The 24343-nt window shown below is 36.6% G+C and overlaps 2 protein-coding genes across 2 annotated transcripts in view; one reads left to right on the forward strand and one right to left on the reverse strand.

Moving 5' to 3' along the window:
- Nucleotides 1-24343, reverse strand: part of LOC132699494 (uncharacterized) — a 321798-nt gene that overhangs the window by 259300 nt on the left and 38155 nt on the right. The window contains exons 2-3 of the mRNA XM_060666244.1: nucleotides 2076-2246; nucleotides 1366-1563 (exon numbers count right to left, since the gene is read on the reverse strand). Coding sequence (XP_060522227.1) covers nucleotides 1366-1563; nucleotides 2076-2246 — 369 coding nt within the window. The remainder of the gene's footprint in view (nucleotides 1-1365; nucleotides 1564-2075; nucleotides 2247-24343) is intronic.
- LOC132699987 (uncharacterized) lies at nucleotides 9313-10016 on the forward strand. Its single transcript, XM_060667011.1, has 2 exons — nucleotides 9313-9434; nucleotides 9517-10016. Exon 2 carries the CDS (start codon nucleotides 9667-9669, stop codon nucleotides 9967-9969), a length of 303 nt encoding a protein of 100 aa, XP_060522994.1. The 5' UTR covers nucleotides 9313-9434; nucleotides 9517-9666; the 3' UTR covers nucleotides 9970-10016.

The following is a 24343-nucleotide window of genomic DNA, read 5'->3' on the forward strand; positions in this document are numbered from 1 at the left end:
GCCCTCCCCCCTATAGAATTGTGTATTGCGGAGGTTGAACAATATATTGGAAATATATTACAGTATTACAGTATCACCATATTTAAATTTTTTACAGATATACAGTTATTTGTTTGTGTTTTTTTTTGTTTTATAAATTTATTTATTCAAATTTGTTACCTTGTTTAGTTAGGCTATAAACTTTAATTATTCATTTTTGTTATTAGGTATTTTCAATCAAGCTATATAATTAACTGTTTAATGTTTCCTTAAATATGAATTCTGAAGTTTTATTAAATCTGTTAAAGTGTCTAGTATAGAATCGATTTTTTTCAAAATTTCCACGTATTAATGACACCCTGTATTGTTGGCAATAGGTTTTATTTGTATATCTGTAGTATTATATTTTTAAAAGAAACTAGCATCGTGTCTTTGCTATATAAAAAATACCTAATATTGCCAACATGTGGGCAGCTTTCAACTCAACAAGAATTTATACGGGGTGTACTGATTCAGATATTGAAACGAAAATTTAAATACAGACTAAGGAGATGATGCACTACTCGATTTTTTCCAAAATTTGCAGGTATTAATGCACACCCTGTAGTATCATGTCTTTGCTATTTAACAAATGCCTAATCTTGCCAACAGGTCACCTAATGTGGCAGATTTAAATTCAGCAAGAATTTATACGGATGTTATTTTAAACCCAAATTACGAACCTACCTTATTTTTGTCCTAGAATTGATATCATATTTGCGACACCCTGTATATAGTGAGGCGCATCTTCCAAACTGATTGAATAGTACGTCATCTTCTTAGCCTGTGGTTAAATTTCGGTTGCAATACCTGGATCAGTAGCGTCACAACACAATTTTATATGGGGCAATCAAAATATAAAAAACAACATATAACCCCAATTTCTGCCTAAATTATGCAAAATTCGAATAGTAATTTCTTAAGAAAGGGACCTTTATTTTAACTTAAAATAAAAAAGTAGGGGGGACACTGTATTAACAAAATTATAATATTTTAAAACTTCAGCAGAGTCCAAGAAACTTTTTTTCGTATCACCTATGGGTTTCTGAGTCGTATTGTGGATCGTTTTATTTGGCGCACGGTGTACAGCTGACGATGAAGAAAAAAAAATAAAACTTTATCGCCGGGTTACGTAAGCGGATCCGATTCTCATCTCGCCCTCCGCCCCCACCCAAGACAGGGCGAAGGCGACGGCATTTGCTTAAAAGGTCTGGTCCCCGGAACTTGCTTAAGTGATTGGAATACTCCGCGAAGTGCACACCGCAACACCACCTTCTCGAGAAATTAAAAACAATTGAAGGTCGTTGACGCTGACGCTAGCGATTTCGAATACGAGCAAAGACTTACCCAATACCAGCATGCTCTTCGTCCTAATGTCCTCGCCTTCCAACGTCGACACCGAGCATGTGTAATTCCCCGATAAATCGGGCCCGGCCTTGAGAATGTGCAGCGCCCTGTGGATGCTGTTCACGTCTACGCTCGCCTGGTACTCTAAATTGAGACGGTCCTTGAGTATTCCGAGTCCTTGGGGTCGCATCTTGGTGCCTGCATCGAGAAAATTATCTCACCGCTGTCCGAGATCGTTTTAATTTAAATATCCCGAAATTTTATCGCCCGAAACCTCAAACTTTGTCCCACAGACGCGCGCTATCGCCCGCCACAGATAAAACTGTCAATTTCCGCAAGATATCGCGTTAATATTTTCCAGAGAATTGGACATTTCTGCGATGGAGTCCACAGCCGGCTCGATTTTGCTACGGCGTTTGCACCGCAGACCAGAGAATCAAGGGTTCTCGATTCGTACAGGATCACTCGTCCGGCAGCGTACACGCGTCTGTTTCGTGACGTCACGCACGCGACGTTTTCCTTTGTTTTATCGAAAGCTCGTTTATGAGGCACTACCTTTTATCTCAGGAACGAGAAGAAATTGAATAAGTAAATACAAAAGTTGCTTGGATTCATTTTGACTTTTTATTTATTATATTTCCAGGAATTTCGGGATATTTCGATTTTTCTAAATATCTAATATTTTTGGGCGCTTTATTTTGAGTACCCACTTGGTATCCACTGATAGACGAGCGTCTTGTTGAAGTACCACTTGACGACCAGGTCGCTGTCACTTTCGTCTATGCTAAAATCACAGTCCAAGATGGCTTCCGAGCCGTGTTTTATTATTTGCGGCACCTTGAGTCTGTTTATTTTGACCGCGCGCCCGACGTTTACAAATGCTGAAATGAAAAGAAGCATACATCAGTTTTGGTTAGTTTTGGTTAGCTAAAAGCTAAATTTGTTGGACGTTACGGAGATGAACAAAATGAGATAGTCCAATGTATTTGTTAATGACCAATTGGATTTAAATGGGACTCCCTTGTTAAATTTAAATTCATAACCCTAAAATGGTAATTAAGAATCTATTACTAACGGTCTGTATATCTTTATGTCGGAATACCGTCATATTTTGCATTTGATGAAGGCACAGCGAAACAGTTGTAGTAAATCACTAAAAATAAATTTGAAATTTTTTTATCATTATGACAATATTGAAAGATTATGCAGAAAGGACACTGCCGTGTCCACGAACTTTGTTCCAAACCGTCTCCTAAGATTTTATATCTATTTTTCCATTCCAACTTAGTTTTAGAAATGTATATATTACTTAGGTTAAATGTGTCATAAATATCATAATAAGACAGTTTTAAAGATTTAACCAAATTAAAAATAAAAACATGGAAGGTCTACAATAATAATAATAACAATAATAATATGTTTTAAGTTTAATATGCCCAAACTGTTTCGATTTGCTGTAAGTGGAACGAATGTGTAAGTAGAGAGACTATGAGGGTTCTAATGTCGTTTCGACAGTTTCGGTAAAAGAATAGGATCCATATCATAGAAAAAAAAAACAAAGAATGACTGTGCATCTCTTAGAGGTATGCTTTTATTGACATTACCAGAAAATAATATTTTATTGAATTTTCTCAATTCAGTCAGTCCGTGCCAATTAAAAAGAAACACAAAGAAAAGAAAATGTGCCGATATTTCTGCCTCAATAAAAAGAAAATACCACAACACTACTGAAACATTTATTATTATCGCATTTGCTGGCGTTTACAACGGGGAAAACGGCACGCTGCCATACAACCACCATTTTCTAACCTTGTGACTTTTTTATTGTGTCAAAATTTTTTCTATGGAGTTTCCAGTTTTGAAAGCAATTTTGATACCAAATTTAGATAGATGTTTCGAAATTCTCCTATGTATTTTATTGTTTTCTAAATTTTTTGGTTTAATATTTAATATAGGAAAAAAATTATATTGGAAAAACATGTAGAACATTTAATTCACTTTAGTTCAGAAGTACACAAGTTTGGCAACAGTTTTGATATTTTACATAATGAACCAAAAAGCGAAAAGTAAAATAAGTTGGAGATTAAGAAAATGAGATATTCGAATGTATTACTTAATTTAATTAATTATTATTTAATTAGATCTCAATTAGTCTCACTTGTTATATTTAAATTTATAACCTTACATATATATAAACCAATAAATATCTATGAAAATCTGGACATTTTTTGTTCTCATTTAACTGTGTTATATTCGTCACCTCAGTGCAATCCTGAAAATAAGTTGAAAAGGGTTTCTTGGCTATTTGGTATTTTAAACTATTAATACAATCCCCAATATATACTCAAAACATTCGGTTTTTCAACCAGTGCTTGCACAACAGATTATATCGGAAATTTATGAAACTAATAACCAACAACACCCCCGCTGCCGTTAGAAATATCATGTTTTTTTTTTAATTTCATTTGTATATTTTAAAATTATTTTCAACATTGGCAAAATGTATTTGGAGATGAATATTGAAAAATTATGGCAAAAGAACACTGCCGTGTGGAACCGCTTGCTCTATGGTCTTTTGGTCAAATCGTCTAGTAAGCTTTTCTATCGATCTTTTCGTTTCCACTTAGTTAAATTTAAGTTTAATTATAATAATTACGCAAAGGTTTAGACTAAGTGCTTAATAAATACCATACTACGACACACGTTAAAAATTCTAAAAATTTAAACAAACTGACAATACAAACCTGAAGGGCAAAAACAATAATAATAATAATATGTTTAATACGCAGAAACTATTATGCTTTGCTGTGCACGCAATGTATTTTTTTAGTAGAGAGACTATGGGGGTTCTGGAGTCATTTCGGCAGTTTTGGTTAAAAAATAGGTTCTAGATTATCAAAAAAGAAAAAAGGTTTATACATCAATTCCGGTCGCTGTCAATTTTATTTGACATAAAAAGAAAACACCACAACATTACTGAAACATTAACTATTATTACATTGTATTATTAATAGGCATAAAATAATTGTTGCAACCGAAAATCGTATTTGACAATAAAAATTAAGATTGAAACGAAGAGCGAACATTCTTAACGGCAGTAACTTTTACTAAAGTACTGACTTCATAGATTTTCGGTTTATGTAAGTTTATCGTATATGGTAGATTTTCCGTGACACCGGATATTATTTATACAAAACAAAACAAAATATGACAAATGTGACCCCGCCACGTATTTAAATGTGGGGACGTCCTGGCACTTTATTAACGTATCAAATTCAGCTGCTCCGCTCGTGTTGAAAAATCGTCCACCGTGTGTATTTTACGAAACGAGACAGGTCGTATTGATGGCCGCTCAGTTTACAGAGTAGTCTGAAATATTGCACCGTAAACACGTTAGCCGGGCGCATAACTCACTATTCATATTGGGTCGGATTTACCGCCTTCGGAAAAACTGTTTAGTAGACGTTAATGCTCCGAAAGTATGAATAACTGCCCCCCGAGGAGGCGGGGACGCGGCACGTAAAATGTTGATTGATGACCCCCCTCCGAGTTTTCCTTATACGGCGAAGAAATCATATCTCGCCGGTTAATTCCTTCTTCCCCGCGGAAGTCTTTTCCATTGCGACCGTGGAAAGAGCGAGGCAATTTCCAACAATCACTTCGCGGTGTTTTCCCTGCGATCCGTTTTCGATTACGTTTCCCGGAAAAATCACGGCGAGCGAATTCCTAATTTCGGGGGGCAGGATTTTCTGTCTCATGGAGTGCAGAGTCGATTTGTTTTTTTTTTTCACCGCCCCCTCTTCATAGGGCACAGATTCGTGGCCTCGATTTTCAACTTTCAACTGTACTATTTCGACATGAGTTTTCGACTTTGTTGAGTGGTATTTTTGAAAACACCAGAATTGGGACTGGAAAAATTTAATATATGTAAAATTCAAGCCTTTGCGAAAATTTATTATAGGTTCAGCCCCGACAATTATAAAGAATTTGAAGCATACATTCATGATGTCCTTCAAACTCTGTCTGACTACCACAACTTTACTCTTAACTTAAGTTCCTCAAGAGCAAATTCAATATAGTGGTCGGCAACTCAAAATTAAATTTTAAAAATTGTGCTAAGAATCTGGGATTTATCTTGGACACCAGTCTTATATTCAAAGAACACCTAAAAAAATATTTAAAAAATCCTTAGCCTCCATGAAATAATAGACATATTTTAAGTAAACAACTGAAACGAAGTCTGTGTGAATTCCTGGTAGTCTCTAATTTCAGTTATTGTGACTTTGTCTATGATATGAAGTGTGTTCAGAGGGTACAGTATAGAGTCAGGAAATTTGATTATGTATCACACTTATACAACGATATAAACTGGCTCAAAATGGATGAGCGAAGAATCCTACTTTTCTCGACATTTGTGTTTAAGGTAATAAATAATCCCAATTCGCCAGTTAATATTAGAAATAATGTCAAACTAACGATGACACCTTATAACAGTGCAATCTTTCAGCGCTCATTTTCATACGACGCTGTAAAGTATTTCAACTTAATTCCCAACCATTTTCTTGACATGTCATTACATAATTTCAAAATAAAATATGAAAAATATCTTCTAACTCTCTATTAACGAGCTTAAACTAAAATTGGTAATATAGTACCTACATATCACGGAGTTCCAAAATGTTATAAAACCAATTAATTCTCGTTAAATGATATTACCCAAAAGTTACTATAATTTATATCATTTGTTTTTTCTGTAACTTATTATAGGTACAATTTTTAGAGGATTAACATAGTATAGTTAAACTATGTATGTCTTTGTATGGTTCAGTAAAGTAGTGAAAGTCTAAACTTGTTCCAAACTTGAGCACGTAAATGACATTATTTCTTTGTAATAACTTTGTCATATCATTAAGTTTTAAATATTTGACAATATTTTTTTACATATTATTTGTCCGCACGTTACATATTACGATGACCATAATTTTCAGGTACGGCGTTACAAGTAACTTTCACTTGCTTTGAAATCTGAAAAATGTAGTGCTGGAAGGCGTTCCAAGGAGAGATTTATAATGTTATTTCCGACCTAGGGCATTTAAAAAGGTAACAATTAAAAATGGAATTATTGCATGGATTATAGGAGACATTATGAATGAATGGTTGTTACAATTTGATAGAAAAATGGCCCTACAAAAGCGAAAAATTTTATTATTCTTGGATAACGCAGCATTGCACCCCTGTGAGGTAAAATAACAAAACATAAAAATTACCTTCTTGCCTCCAAATACGACATCAGTATGTCAACCTTAGAGTATCATACAGAATGTTAAATTCTTTTATCGTGGACTAATACTGAAACACATTATATCAAAGATGGATCAAGTAATGTCCGCGTCAGATTTAGCAAAGTCTGTAACTACTTTAGAAGCACTTTATTTTATTAATAGGTCAGCTAGAATGAAGTTTCGTCAGAAACCATACAAAATTGTTTCAGCCAAGCTGGTTTTCGAAAATATAATAATTTTCCTACATCCATGGAATTGGATCCAGATCCAGATCCTCACTATCTAAGAAACTTGAAATCAAACGATGTGTTAGAGAAATGAACATAAAAACTATGTTGGAATCGACAACATTTCAGAGACTGAGAAGACTAGTTTGAGCATTCAAGATGCAATTGAAAAAATTAAAGGACCTGAACCGGAAGAAGAATATGATAGTAAGGAACCTAACACAATTAACAGCTATAATGAAGCCTTAAAATTTATTTCCTTAAAAATTTAGATCATTTTCTGTCAAGTTTGTTATAACAAAAAAAAAGAAATATGATTAGTTTGTAAATTAATAATTATATATATTAATATAATATAATTATAATAATTATATATATATATATATATATATATATATATATATATATATATATATATATATATATATATATATATATATATATATACATATATATATATATATATATATATCCGAACACTCGAGTGTTCGAAGTGTTTTCGGAGCGCGAGCATTGAAGATGCCAAGTGAGATTTTGGCGAAACGTCTGCAGGATTCCAGTCAGATGCAGGATTTGCAGGATTCCAGTCGGATGCAGGATTCCAGTCGGAGTTCAACGAGCGAACGGATGATATCCCGGAGTATAGTGTCATCACATTTTTCCATCCGTGAATCAATACGTGAGAATATATATATATATATATATATATATATATATATATATATATATATATATATATATATATATATATATATATATATATATATATATATATATATATATATATATTATATGTATATGTAATTAATAATTATATAATAATTTTTCGATAGTTTTTTGTATGTTTTTTCATACACCTTTAATGATCCGACAAAACTAGAGGAACCGCGAGTATCCGGTTATGGGAATTATCACTGTATATTTATAATATGTCCGTGGACGTTTGCGCAAATTCAGGATCTAACGATACGATAAATCCAGGACTAAATAGAAGCCCCAACGGGGGATATCGCGCAAAACGAATCAGATAAATAATTGTAGGCAATAATTGTAGAACAATTTTATCTGCGACGCCGAGCGATTTAAATCGCGTCGCCCCCTATTTCGAAATCCTTTCCGGGTCAAAAAGATGGCGCGTTTGTAAACAGACAAAACCGCAGGGATATTTACTGCATATTAAAACGGTGCTCCCAACCAAAACGGAAATAAAAGACCGAGAATAAAAGTCGTATAAGGGATGATATGAGGAATTAGCGGAAACGGTCCCCCGTCGACCCCGACGGCCTGGGGAGGCTCGGGGGCAGATGCCTCCTTCCCGCCCTCTTTTTCCGTGTTCCAAGACATGATTTTCCAACGCCGGAACCTATTCAACCTGTCCGGCGTATGGATTACTCTTATTTAGTTAATGTACTCCACCGGCAGGGGGCCCGAATTTAAACCGAACACACAACTTAGCGATTTTATTTCGTTGCTGGTCCCCCCCGCCCTACGCCGCACCCACTCCGCCGGTTAAATTGGCGTATCTTTGTTTTCCGGGAGCGAAACCGGGAGATTAATATTATTCCTGTGTATATTGTTCTTTGAGGATTAGATACTTCGTTCCTGCGGCCGGAAACAATTCCACTAAATTGTATAGTCGGGTAATCCAATTTTAGTTCGGCCGTACGTCTTTTTATTATCGTTGAGGGTGCAACGGTTTCATTGTTTTAATGCCCTAAGTGGATAAGTTTGCGGCGCGAGGGTCGCAGATGGGGGCGCGCGGTTATTCGTCCGATTTGACAGTTATAAGTGCTCAATCGTAAAGAAGAACGTCTGAAAGAACTTAGATGCCAACAACTATACTTCGACCAAAAATATAGTGCCGTTACAACAGACCCCATGATTAAGTTTACCCATTGTTTATTAGTCCAAAACCGCAGCCCCTAATAATGTATATCAAATTAATTTAAAAAATAAAAATAAAAATTAAATAAGTTACGCCGAGTTTATACACTGTTCATTAAATATAGTTTTCGATAAAGAGAGAACTCGAAAAACAAAGGAAAAGGAAGGGTAAGTTTTTAAAAGTTTTAGTTGACATTATTAAATCGAAAAGGCTTAAATGTTATAAGAAAATGATCTTTTAAAGATATCTTTTTGATGTGGTATTCTCAATATAAAATTTTTCCTTGGATTCGAGCCATGAACATCTGTACGAAAAGTGATTTTGTTAAACAGATATTCAGGAGATTTATACTGAATCAATTTAGCCAGCGAACTCCATAAACAAGCCGCAAATACATATATATTTTTCTTACACAGCACAGTAATGATTGAGCTGTGACAGAACGATGTAGTCACAAAGTGGTTTCTTTGTAACAATTGGAAGAAAATATCTATGATAATATTTTTTTTATAATGTAATCCTTGAGCTGCAGTCTAGTATGTATGGTATAGGAGTGTCATTAAAATTTATGGAAGTCATTTCTAAAAATCAACGTCGACGACCCGGTTGGATTTAGCTGCAGTAAATGATCGAATGCGTTTCAGACTGCGTCATTTCAGGATCTTGAAAAGAAAAGTAAATTCGAGTATCGTCAGCATATATGCCTATAGGTGATAATTACAATATTTTAAAATTGTCAAAATTTTTCCGTTTGCAGAACCTCTGGCGAAATATAAGGAATTAAACACGTGCCCAGGGTATGCAGCCGAAATTATAATTCTTCTTATTGCTTATAAAAGATAGAACATTAGCGAAACACAAACCTGGATGTCTCGTCATTCAACTTGACAATAAACGTCAATCGGACATGTCGAAAGAAAAAATCTTCAGTGTAGCGAAAGCTACCTTCGAAGTGACCAAAATGGTGTTGGTGGTCGCGGCCAAGACCACGTGCAAATTGATAAGCGTGGGGAAGGAGGAGGTGACCAAACAGTATCGCGAATACTACCAAAAGGCAACCAACCAGCAGCAGGAGGCTATCGACAAACTGGGCACGAGTTTAAAACAAGTTTTGGATAGGGGCGCCAAAGGCACGTCGAACGATTCGAAGCTGAACGCGGGTGCGTCCAAAAAAGGCAATGACGATAAGTCCAACGACAAAAGAATGTGATTGTGTTAGTCATTCGATCAGGTTTAGAAGCTCCTTGACAATAAACAGTCAGCTAAAACTTATATGTTTGCTTAATTTAATTCTATAATAAGAAGAATCCGAATAGGTCTAGGTCAGAGAACTATTTAAACGCATATAGGTCCAAATATTTGAAATATTTCAACTGTTGTTTCAACGTCTCTATTTAATTTCTAAAACTCCTTTTTATGAGTGTTTTCTTAGCTACAGTCGCAAAGCAAGTAATTTAAAATGAAAATAAAACAACTAATAGTGAATGTTGAAATGCCGAAGAACCATCATATTTTATTCAGTGTTACTAGAGAAGGTGTAGGTGTGTGCGTGTGTGAGTTGGGATCGGGGGGCTGGTTGCCGGTTCGATTTTAGAAACAATTGTTTTTAAATTAGGTTAATTCGACCGTAAAATCCAGGTCGTTTCCAAACAGTTTTAACCGCCACCAAACCAATAGGGAATTAATTTGATCGGTATGTTTTGCGGTTAAATCGGTTCATTTAGAAGTGGTTTGATTTATTAACGAGTAATTTTACTAAAAAGACTTATTCTTCTCGAAAATCCCAATTTTGTAATATAGTTTCACTAATAATACTCCTATCCTACTCCCGTCTGTAAAATACCTAATTACTCACCGATCTAGCATGCTGAAAGCGTCACTTTTTCACGTCAGTTTCGTTTCCCACGGATCCGAGCCACTTCGGACATTTCCGGGATTTTATTGCAATGGTTTTGGGAGCAATCGGATGTTTTCGGTCTTTCCCTCCCATAAAATACTATTAAGATTAACGTTTTGGTGTAGCATTAATAAAAACAGATGATTAGGACCTCCCAACTGGCGACTGAATGGCGAAAGTTATTTACAGTTTTTCCAAACATTGAGTATAATTTAGTAGTGGTGTTAGAATTTCTTGAAGCTATGTTCCATAGAAACATTTTCCATAGATATTCTGATCGTTTTTGGCATGCTAGATCGCCTAACCTGGTCCCTCTTCATTACTTGACTACTATGGGACCACTTGAACCAAAAAGTTTTCCAGAAAAAAAGGAAGAACACATTATAAAAAATGAACTCCTTGAAAAAAAATTATATCAGGTCACTAATTTTTATTGCTTTCAACTTATTGAGAGAAATATTAGATAAGTGATCACTGAGACCCAAGTTTGATGTTCTTCAGTATATTTTCTGTGACAAAACCAGTCGTTGATTTGATGATCGGCATTGTACTTACGTTCATCACTATTCATTGCTTTTAATTGGATTGCTTTTTATCGGATAGTCTATACGATGTTGTTAAAACAAATAAAAATTAATGAAAAAAAAAACGACGTTTTTTTCTGGTCTATTTTTACGTCAGCATTAACCGTTTCAGACGGTATTTTCCAGACACCGACGCTATCATCCGCGTAGTTCGTTTGACCATGTTTTGCACGGCCGAGCTAGTGCCGGATTCAAATCGATCGAATATGGCCGTATGTATACCTATATATCTCGTCAAACCTCAATACGGCTGCACGTAAGTATCCTGCGGGATTTTCTAACTCGTCCCGCCCGCTATCCTCCCACGGGAAAGACCCTCGAGGCGCCGCTCCCAAGTCCCCTTGCCCCTCTCTGATTTATTATCCAATGTTTTCTTCCCGGATCGACTCGAGTCCGACACCCGACATTCGGCTTGTCTTATTTCAAGTTATTTACTGGACGCATTACTGCCTTGTTCCGTTTTCCGTACGGTTACGCCATTATCGCCCCCGCCTCCAATTGTAGTATCTATAGGTAAAGTCTGTTCATAGATATAAGGAAGTGACTAATTGATACGAATTAAGGAAAGACCCGGGCAAGCTGTAAGAATGAAATATGGCCGAACAGGTCAGTACTTTGCTTAGAATTTAATTATTTGGGGTTTTGTTAGGAAAGATACTAAACAATATTTATTTATTTATGTATCTATTTATGTTTAAATGTAAAATAAAATTACAGATTATTTTTGTCACCCACTTAAATTACTTAAAATTATTCGCATAATATGTCAGTATCACCATGGATATCATCGCCTGTTCTAATTATTGTTTGTTCTATATTATTTACAATATGTATATACGATTGTTCTGCTTTTTCTAAATGTTTAACAGAATTTGCACAACTTTGTGGAGGGATGTTAAAAACTTCGGTTTCTATAAGTTTGGGGACATTGGAGTTAACAGGGGGAAAAACATTGTTACGACGAATGCAAGATTTCAGTTGGTGCCATACGTGTTCGACGGGATTAAATATACAGTGGTAGGATGGAAGCCTTAAAACTGTATGCCCTACATTTTTGTGCATAATTATCACAGACGTATTCCTTTTGTAGGTTCAAGCTTTGTAGAACCTCAATTAATTGCTTTTTGGTATAATCTTCGTGAAAATAAATGTCGTTAATATTCATGTAGTTTTGGATTGTTGCTTTTGTGTCACATGCGGAAGGGGTTTTAGTCAACTGTCTACTGTGATAACTTGCATTGTCCATTAAAATTACGCTATTAGGTGGAATGTTTGGAACTATAAGGTTGTTCGGAAAGTCATTTCGTTTTTTCCCGTCAGAGGACTTAATTACGTTTTTTCGAAACCAACTTCACACTTAAGCCGCATAACCATTATATGTCTTGAGAGCTGATATTGCAAGGCTTGTGTGTGAAAAAGTTCTATTAATTCTACGCAGTAGTTTTTGGTTGGTGCCCTTTTAAATATGGAGAGCAATAAGCAGCATTTTCGTCATATTTTACTTTTTTACTTCAGAAAAGGTAAAAATGCTGTCCAAGCGAGAAAAAAATTGACGGATGTGTATGGAGAAGGCGTGTTAACAGTACTCCAGTGCCAGAACTGGTTTGCAAAATTTCGATCCGGCAATTTTGATGTCGAAGATGCACCACGGTCTGGAAGGCCGGTCGAAGCTGACAAAGATGCCATAAAGGCATTAGTTGATGCAAATCGGCGAATAACCACACGAGAGATCGGTGAGAGATTAAATTTGTCGAATTCGACTGTTTATGGCTATTTGAAAGGCATGGGCTTAACCTCGAAGCTCGATGTGTGGGTGCCCCATGTCCTTACGGAGCGAAATTTGTGTCGTCGCGTTGACGTGTGTGATTCGCTCCTCAAACGTCAAGAAAATGATCCATTTTTGATGCGGATTATTACTGGGGACGAAAAATGGGTTGTATACAACAATGTTAAACGCAAGAGGTCATGGAGCAGAAAAGATGAACCGGCTCAAAGCGTGTCAAAAGCCAACATTCACCAAAAAAAGGTGATGCTCTCCGTTTGGTGGGATGTCAAAGGAATCGTTTTTTTTTGAGCTTTTGCCGGACAATTCAGAAGTCTATTGTCATCAACTGGACAAATTGAATGATTCACTTAAAGAGAAGAGGCCCGAATTAATCAACAGGAAGGGTGTAGTGTTCCACCAGGATAATGCGAGACCTCACACAAGTTTGGTCAATCGCCAAAAACTTTTACAACTTGAATGGGACGTACTGCAACATCCACCATATTCTCCAGATCTGGCGCCTTCCGACTACTATTTGTTCCGGTCCCTGCAAAATTTTTTGGATGGCAAAACCTTTACCTCAAATGAAGATGTCAAAAACCACCTGAACCAGTTTTTTGCCAGCAAGGACCGAAACTTTTATGAGAGGGGAATTATGTTACTGCCAGAAAGATGGCAAAAGGTGTTGGGCCAGAATGGCCAATATATAATTTAATAAAATATTTATTCATTATACGAAAACTGTCTTTTATGTTCCCCAAAAAAAACGAAATGACTTTCCGAACAACCCAATAGTTTGTTTTTAAACCAACTTTCGAATAAATCAGCGGTTGTGTCTTCATGGTAATTCAGAGAAGAATCTTTAATATTTTTCGCAGACAGAGAGAGTCCATTTGGAACCCAACCATCTTTAGAGCCAGCATGCGAAATAGTTATTCTTTTACCTCTTTTGATGGCGCGTTTCTTTTACACTTATCAGTTAAGTTAACCCAACCCTTTTCCGAGGTATCATAAGTGTCGAACCAGCTTTCATCCAAGTAAATAATTGGCCTTTGTTGTTCTCTGTAAATCCAAATTTTTTCTAGATATTCCAGTTGCCATTTCCGAATTCTAAAAGACTCCATTAAAACTTGCCTTTTGCCAATTTTTTTAAATCTAAAACCTATGTGTTGAATACACTTCCATAAGGTAGTTTTGCCACATTTAACACCGGTTTCAACTTTTTCACGCCTCCTAATGAAGATATCTAATGTGGGCACGCTTTATTCCTCGTATACATGGTAAATTTTACGCCGTATTATATCTTGATTACTTTCATCTACACTCGAGAAAATGTCAGCATCGCTTTCAGTCAAGCTCTGAAGAAGCCAACAGGATGATTGGCGAAACATTAGTAATTTCGAAAAAGCAAAATCCGACGCATGAGGAATCCGAGGAAAAGTAATACTAAAACACTTTCCAACATTTAGATCCAGACCATTTTCTCTGCATCACGAACTGGCATTATTAAGGTCGCTCTGAAGAAGCTGATCGTCCATAAATGATTCAATTGTTTTGTAAAATTTAAAATCATCTGCAAAGGCAAGATGTTCAGAATAAAAACCAGATTACTCAGTTCTCTTATAATCAAATTAAAGAAAACTGTTGATTCGGACCTGTTGTGTACGCCCTGTTAAAAATCTGTGACAAAATGCTCTGTAAAATGCATTTGAAAAGTCCATGTAGACACTGTCCACTTGTTTAGTCTTCTCAAAAGCATCCAACAGATCCAGCTGATAAGTCAGCAGGTTAGTCACAGTGGACCTACCCCGAGAAAATCCGTGCTGGTTGTCACACATAATTTTTTTACAATACCAGGAAAAATGCTGACAGAATAGTTTATCAAAAAGTTGGTATGCATATACCTCTATAGTTACTAATATTGCTTCTGTCACCATTTTTGTGAATTGAAATATTGAATATCGCGATATGCATTTTTGCTACGGAAGAGCAAATTTTAAGCACAACGACGGCTTTATTTCGAGGCTTATCCCAATAGAAATGTCCCATCTGCTAAGACATTCATCAACATACACAGAAGACTTGGTGAAAGTGGATCATTCAAACCTGATAATATGAATAAAGGGAGACCAAGGTATAAAAGAACAGCTGCAAGAGAAGAAAGAATACTTCAAAATGTGGAGGCTGAACTATCAACGAGTACTAGAAAACTTGCTGGTCAGGATTGAATTGCGCCCCACCCCATTTTAAATGAGCTGCATTTAGATCAGGCGTTTGAACATCGATGGATAGGTCGGGACGGGCCTCTAGCTTAGCCTCCTCGCTCACCAGACCTTAATCCGATGGACTTCTACATACATTTTTCAAAATGTACAAGAAAATGTTTAGAAACGAAGAGTCGGAATTTTGAAAATGAATTGTAGTACTGTTTAATTCCCGATTATAATGAATAATTTTTTATTTTCGAAAATGTAAAATGCGTTTATGTTACTTAAATTCCACATGTTATTGCATTGACGTATGCTATTTTTTCACTTTTTTCATTTGTAGCATACTGCTTTGGTTTTGCGATATCCGGTATCACCGGTGCGGTGTATTCGGGCCGATATTAAAAAAGGCGATTTGCGGCTAAACGATAACACTTATCGACTTAAAACAATAGTAACAATTTTTGAGGATTGTGATTCTGCTTAAGGCAATTTGTTCTATTTTGCAATATCAGTCTAAATAAATAAAATACAGGGAAACCATTGTTGAAGGATAGCAGTTCCATTCAAGAGTACCTGCACGCACAGACCTCAACAGTTGGTCAACCTTTTGCGAGACCGTCGAAGAGCTCCTCGTCAGCTTCCATCGAGCTCAGTCAATATAGAAATTAGTTAATAATTTTTCCCTTTACGTGTTCTCGTCACACCAGCGGTTTAATGTCTGACTGTATAACAAAAGCAATCCGGCAACAGCGCTGAAAAGGGTGTTTCCCAAATTAAAAGCCGTTCTTGTTTGCACATTTAGCTCCGTCGTTCTCCCCCGCACGCCCGCCAATGTTTATATCCGTCATTATTATCTTTTACAGCGAGCATCTCCCCGATCTCCCTATTAATCGTCGAACCCAAACTGCCGCGGTTTGTTTGCTTATATTGGAAACGGTTAAATTATTTAGGCGTTCATTATCAAATTAGCGGCATTTACCGGAAAATTTTGGAGCGTGTAGTACGGTTTTCCTAGTGAAAACAATAGGTAAATTGTATCGAAGCTACGTCGTGCCATCATCAGGTTTTTGCAGAGCGATTCGCCGATTGATCGATCCTACATGGGCATGAGTTCGCCACAATATTGTTACATTCCAATTTCGACCTTAGGTCATATTTGCATTAAAGCAAAGAATTGCCTGTGTCTCTAGACTTTAGTAATTTAATCATGCTTCTCGTGGTAATTCCATTGTAGTTGTGTATAGTAATTTCTTTATATAGTAGTATCTTTTCCTAACTACTACGCCCCCCGTCCCCCCCGGGGAGATCTTGAGATAGCAAATTTATAGATGCCCAACCACCCAAAAAAAAATTAGTTTGACCAGTGTACGAGAGATGCGTCGTTTTGGTCGCCAGATGTCACCACTAATAGGGTTAAGGGGTGGTTTATGTGTTAATGTTTTTTGGCAATTTTTTTTGGCACCCTGTACTTAAAGTCGCGGGAGGCGAGCGAGTTTATATCACGGAGCAAGATTATTAGGTAACCGAGGTCATGCATTATCTATGTAAATAAAGCGGATGATGTTAATAATATTTAGCTATAGCAAATACGGGATCCAGAGACGAATAAGTTTCTTATTTCTAGATGCTACTCGCAGTTTGTTTTTTTTTTTTGCGGAGCGAGACTATTGAGCCGCCGAAGTCGCGAATAATTAAATTGCATAAAATACACACCCACGCACATTTTCAATAATTTTTGAAGATAGTCCCCATACGGCAGTTCGCAAATATATTTCCTCGTGATCAACTAATAGTTTTGTGGTCAGCCAGAAACAAATAATAGACCGGAATTAAACAAAAAAATACATAAAAAGACACTAATAAAATTATTTATTGATTGAATTGAATTTTTTGGATCTCTTCTCTTTCGAGAAAAATTTACGACCATCAATTCTTAACCGCCTCAAATCACTAAGCTCTTCTTCGTTCCAATACATCACCTCCATGTCGACACCGATGTGTGCTAAAACATCGTTCCGCCTTAGATTCTTCGTTTAGGAAATTTAGAAATCCAGGTATTCTTCCATATGAAAATCCATATGTTCGTTGGTGACACGAAAGCCACTGTTTTAAATTTCAAACAGCGCTAAGTAGACTCTTCGAGTGGATTTAAAAGTCTTGGAATATATGCGAACAATTTATACATCCATATATCCTTACTTCCGAAGATGGACGGAGCACTGAATTTTTGTCAACTTTGATAATAAAAGGAAACATGAAACGTCACTAGATAAAGTAGAATCAATATCTTTTGGAGGTCTGTCCCAAAATTTTCAATCGTTTGCCATTGGCCGTGGTCGCCAAAACTACTATCAAAGAAAACCAAACGGACCTTGTAATTAAGGTACTGAGCGGTGACGTTTGATAACCTTCCTCCAAAATTTTTTAGCTTATCTTTACTGTTAACTGTCATGGGATACAGCCTACTCCATTCTTCAGATCAAATGCCGCAGATGTTGTATGATCTTAATTTATGATATTGATTGCTTTCTTCTTTCTCCCTGGGAAGGCAAATCAGTCGTTACTTACAAACACTACTTTTTGCTAGTGATTTTACCTTGTGAATGTTATCCTTTGCCTCAGTGTTCCGACGTATAAGTATGTAATGGTATAGCGGCGGAATATCTAAAACACTCCTGTGACTTTATTATTGCTTCGCTATTATATATAACCAAATTCGGTAGGAAGAGCAATTATTCGTGAAACTTCGCTGGCAGTTAAAATCAAAATTGCTCACTTACATACGGCTGTTTGTTATTACATCAATCTTTGTACGGTAAATATTACTGATAATTATTGATCTGACCAAGAGGTTATTTATTCGTACGTCAATCAGACGGTATGCCATCTTGTTCGTTAGTTACCGCTACGTCTAGTAGCATGATCGGAGGAGTTTTATTTCGCTATCTAAATGCCATAACTGACTTCATGCCATTTATTGCAGGCGCATAATTTAATGTTTCCTTGCATCTTTTTTTTTACTTATAATTACATCCGAATCACACTGCAAGATGCGCAACTAATAACAGCGATTGACGATACCGACCGTTAAGATACTGTGATTACCTGAAGGCAGTAGCCATAAGTTGGCTATCAATTCTATTCGCAATATCGATACCTCGACTGATAGAATTTCCAGAACATATTAGCTTTCTCAAAATTATATATAACAAATCTCGACTACTGTATCCTGCTATTTTATTTGGTCGTAGTGGTTGCGTTTTTGGTTTGTTTTAACTTTCCTTTCGTACTACAACCTCCCGTAAAGGGATATTCAGCCCGTACAATTGTAAGCCGATGTGATCACGAAGGTACGGAGATAGTTTAGTAATTCTTTTTAGTAATTTACGTACAATCTTTTTAAATACGTACAACATATTAAATAATCAAATTTTTTTTGCACTTTCTTTTCTCGACCTAACTACTTGCACAATATGAGTAATCTTTAAAAACTTTTTTTTATTATTATTTCAATGTTCAATTTTCAAAAAAAAGAACGTAATGTTAGAAACAATTTTTTTTTAAATTTAATGCCTTATTGTTTGTTCTATGATTCCGGATCCCTTTTTACGTGTATGAATAATTCTTAAAATAATAATAATAAAATACTTAACGCCAGAATTGGACAGCTATATGAACATGTTTTTTATCAATGTTTCACCTCAGATTCCCATTTTCGTATTCATAACCTTGTTGTTTTGTTCAGCCCGAACGGTTTCGGGATAAGTTTACTTTCTCCATCCCACCGACTGCGCTTGGGTGTGGAAACTTTTCTCCCCTTATCCACCATTTCACCCCACGTCGAATAATGCGTTTAGTATTCTCCAAACAATTTCTTTAAAAGAAACATAAATAGGCCATCGGCGTGAATAACAAGTAGCTATACCTCAGATACGGGGAAAACAGGACGTTCAAAAAGTTTACATACGAAGAAATCCACCCGACGGGTTCGTTTTTCTCTGAAATTTCATTACATTCTACGGGCGTACCAAAATACAGAATAAGTCCATTAAAAGATTAAAAATTCAGTTGGCCGGGTTTCTGGCGTTTCCGATAAACCGCGTGTGGGTTTCCAGGTAACATGTTAACTAAACTATTCTTGCCTATTTCACTCTCCGCCTGGAGTTAGGAAAATTGTGATTAATGGACGGGGTCCCGTTTATTTTTATTTTGCCGGGTGTACTATGAAACGATGCCGCTTCAATTTGATATAATTTGATTAAACTGTGGCTGTCGTAGCACGTCGAGTTGTGTACGGTTTGCACATAACTCAATTTTATTAATAATTTGTTACAAGACTACTCTTTAATTTATTCGAAAATTGAAGCGGAGCATTCGATATCGACCGCCGGACACTCGAAACGAATAAGTTGACTTAGAGGTCTCCAAAAGTGAAAAAATATTGTTTGTGTAATAAAAAAAAATCAAACATGATCAAAATGGCAAAGCACTTTGGGAAACGAATGAAAAAAATAAAAGATGGGAAGAAAATATACCTGAACTGTTCCTTGAAGAAAATTATGAGGATTTAGAGAACATAGAAATAAAAGAGATTATTAATATTACTAAGGAAGAAACATTCAAAGCAATAAAGCGACAGGACCTGATGAAATCAGAGCGGAACTTCATAAAGAAATGAAAGAAGACCACATAGATACCCTAACAAAGTTGTTCAACAAAATACATCAAACAGGCAACATGCCAAAAGAATAGCTTTTAGAAACCTTCTTCCAAATTCCTACGTCCAGCAACGCGAAAAAATGCGAAGAACATTGCACGATTAGATTGATGAGTCATGTTCTCAAGAATATGATCCACAACTAGAAGAACATATCGGGGAAATACAAATCGCCTAGTTACCAAAGAAATATTATTTTGAATTCAAGTATTAATTCAAAGAGCTCGTGACATTAACTGCGACGTGTTTCTTTGCTTCATTGATTTTGAAGAGGCGTTTGACATAGTCCCACATAAAAATCTCCTCGAAATACTACATTCATTAGGAATAAAAGATGCAGATATACGTATCATTGCCAGCCTATATGGTCAACATAAAGGTGTCCGTCATGGATGCGATTTATCATTTCTATTATATTATTTGAGGCCTACTGGGAGCATCTCTTCAATGAAGCTTTGATTAAGTGTAAATATGGAATACTGGAGAGAGGCTAAATAATCTCAGATATGTGGATGATACAGTCCTAATATCCAACAGCGCAGAAGGATTACAGAGATTAACTATTATAGAAAAGCAGTAGTGGCATTTGAGATGTGGTGCTTTCGAAGAATGATACACATCACATGGCCACGCCATATAAAGAACACCAAAATAAAGAACTCTTAAACACAATGAATGGCATATTATGAGAAATGAAAAATATCGAATAATCCTACTTATTAGACCATAATCTCCGAATATGACTGCGATTTCTCAAATGTTAAGTGTTTCCTCTAATGTTCTTTGATGTGAATGCCTGTACTATTACAGAAAAGCAGTGTGGGCATGTGAGATGTGGTGCTCTAGTAGAATGATACACATCTCATTGCCACACCATATAAAGAATACCAAAATAAAGAACTCTTAAAGATAATCAATTTCACATTATGAGAAATTAAAAATATCGAATAATCCAATTTATGAGACCATAATCTCCGAATATGACTGCGATTTCTCAAATGTTAAGTGTTTCCTCTAATGTTCTTAGGTGTGGATGCCTGGACTATTACAGAAAAGCAGTATGCTAATTTGAGATGTGGTGCTCTAGTAGAATGATACACATCCCATGGCCACACCATATAAAGAACACCAAAATAAAGAACTTTTAAAGATAATTAATGGCACAAGATGAGAAATGAAAAATATCAAATATTCCAACTTATTAGAATAGGTAAACTCGATGGCAAAAGAGGTCTTGGTAGCCGCAGAATCTAATCTAATCTAATATAATCGTTAACGTCATCAGATGATAAGGCACTCGATGAATGTTATCGTGAATCCGCTGTAATTACTCCTCTTAGGGTGTGACATTATTAGTGTGGTTTACTTTTATTATTAAATTTCGAAAAAAAGTGACGCCCTCGACATGGCAACATTTCGGTTAAATAATTCCGGCGCCGCGGGAAAATAAACAGACGCGAAATGGCTTCGTTATTGCGCGCAAATAATAGCATCTTTCAATTTTTATTGCGAGCGTCTTTCTGTCGGTTCCGCATTTATTCGAATTACGCGGGGCCGCGAGCTCTTTGAGAGGCAGTCTCCCTTTCCCCGTTTCGGTAATTTGTCGTTGAAAAGAAGTCGGCGGTCTGCGGTGGCCGCAGTCGCCTTTCAGGAGTGGGATCTTTTTTTTTTTTCTTTCCGTTTCGAAAACGCAATTACTGAATGTTAATGGAGTGTCGCACGGTGAGCGGGGTGGTAATTATATTGGGGTCAGGGTGGTTTGCCTCCTTGATTTCCATCAATAACTTTCCATATTCTAACTTTAGCTTGGATAGTGCCATCATCGGGAGCAATCATTTGGGAGCGACTATCACCTCAGACAACAACATTACGAAGGAAATTAATAATAAAATACAGAGTGCCAATCGTTGTTGTTTTGCATTGCGAAGTGTAATGAAATCGAAAAATGTATCTCGAAACACCAAGAAATACCTATACCACGCAATTATGAGACATGGACATTGAGAAAACAAAATGAGAACCGACTAAGAATTGCAGAGAGAAGGATTTTAAGGGGCATATACGGATTAACCAAAGATGATATCACTCAACAGTATCGCATTAGAACGAACAGGGAATTGGAAATAATAAATTCGAAAAGACTGAGATGGGCAAGCCATTTCGGAAGGCAAAACGACCAACGAATAATTAAATTAGTGTGGGAAGAAATACCGGATGGTAGAAGACCATTGGGAAGACCTAGATTGCGTTGGAGAGACAACCTAACAGCAGACCTAAATACGCTAAACATTGAAAAGGTCGAAGAAATAATGATGGATGGGGACAGATGGAGGTAGATTGTGAAGTCAGCCAAGACCCACGCTGGGTTGTAGAGCTACAGAGAGAGAGATTGTTTAGTATTCTTGCTAAAATTTTTCTGCAAATATGGTATGACAAATAAAACCGTTCGTCTGGTATATATTAAAACTTCTTCTTTCCTTTCCTTCATTCCAATTAATTCCGTCGTTAAAGGTGTTACTGTGAATGCATTAGCAACATGCCTATCTAACACCACATTGTATTATTAAAAATGTGATGAATTGGAAAATATTGGCAATATATAAATATACTGAACTAGCAACCCGGCGAAGCATTCTGTAGTAGAATTACGTTTGATATAGATAGTTACTATATGAGAGTCGGTTGCCTACAGATTGTCAGAAACTAACTTATACACCAAATCTTATTTCCTAACGATCTACTAACATCATCAAAATTGCTGACGTTTTGCCAATCATCCTGTTGTCTAATCCAGAGCTAAACTGAAACTGGCTCGGATATATATTGTTTGAAGAGGGCGGACCTATAGGAGGGGCACGATGATGATTGGGAAACGTAAATATTTGAGTCTCGATTAAAATTGTTTGGTTGCTTATAGATTTCAATAGATTGTCGGATTTTTCGTTGGTAGAAGAATGGATTACTTGTAAGAGTTTCGTTCCATCTAATTAAATTTGATGTCGGGTTTCGTGACTGTGTTCGGCAACTGCTGATATAGTTTCAAGGCTCTTTCGTACTCTTTGACCCTAGTTGATATTTTTCGTCCAATCTCGCCGATGTATCCTTTGTCGCATATGCATGGAAAGCATTCCATTACAGCATCAAACTCTTGCTACCTCAAACCGAATTTTGTCTTTGACGGATCGAAGATGTTGAGAGATTTTTGGACAAGTGGTAAGATATTCAATTCAATGAATCATTGGATCATTCTGTTTCCAGAAAACCACATTGTCACCATCCAGACCAAAAATCATACTTACTCGAGTCACTGAATCCAGAATTAAAACACCTTACCTCACCTTCTCTCCAATATTTTCCACATTAGAGATTTAACCGTTCTATCACAAAATACACTTCACCACAAATTTTCAAAGAGAGTGAGCCCGAAAGCAAACTGTAAGGTAATCAATTCTTCTACCCACGAAAAATCCGAGAATCTATAGAAATCTGCAAGGAACCATACAATCTTAACCGCAACTCACGTGTTTACCTTTCATCAATATCGGAATCACTCATCCGAAACAATTTTTATGCCCCCCCTTCAGCTCCTCATGTAAGCAGCTGCAGAGCAGAGTTAGAGCCAGTTTCAGTTTATCTCTGAAGAAGGCAACAGGATGATTGGCGCAACGTTAGCAAGTTTAATTTATTATAAACCGACGCAGGAGAAACCCAAAAAAATTGTAAATATTATTAGGAGGCACCTTTGCTTGCTAGGCATTGGAGACGACCCAGAGTGCAGGTAGTGCATGGAAGGGTAGGAGACCGATCTGCTCGCCGAGTGCCCTGCTTTTATGTGACCAAGATATGGAGTCTTCAGAACGGCCCTGTTCGACTCAGTGCAAGGTATTGGGCTAAAGGACTTGCTGAGGGGCGGCATTCTGGACGCCCTCTAGCGTGGTCTGGAGCACAACGGGCCCATCTGGTGGTCTAAGTGCTTGGATGCTACCCCTAAATACCAATACCAATACCAATAGCCTATGAAAGTTCCTTTGAAAAATCATGACACTCTTTTATTGTTATTCTATTGCTTCATGTTTGACATTTATTTCGGAAAGGAAGGTAGGACTCAAAAAGTTGTCAGGATTAATGCCCACCGAGGACTGTGTAAAGATCTTTTGTCTTCCGAAGTCTTTGTTGTTAACGAGATGGGTATGGCGTAAAAATCGACTACAAAACCGTTTCGGGTCGTTACTCGACGACATAAAACCACCACGACCACATGCGGACGGCGAAGATAAATGTATAATGAAGTCGTCGACTAAAGCGACTCCCATATCCTTTACACCGTTTGCCGAATTATTAACCGCAGTCCCACGGGAATAACGGTGGCTCCCCGACAGACAAAACGCGAATGAATTCTTTACGATGCTCT

This window comes from Cylas formicarius, unplaced genomic scaffold, assembly GCF_029955315.1.
Source record: "Cylas formicarius isolate icCylForm1 unplaced genomic scaffold, icCylForm1.1 PGA_scaffold_3__17_contigs__length_32017465, whole genome shotgun sequence".
NCBI classification, from domain to species: Eukaryota; Metazoa; Arthropoda; class Insecta; order Coleoptera; family Brentidae; genus Cylas; species Cylas formicarius.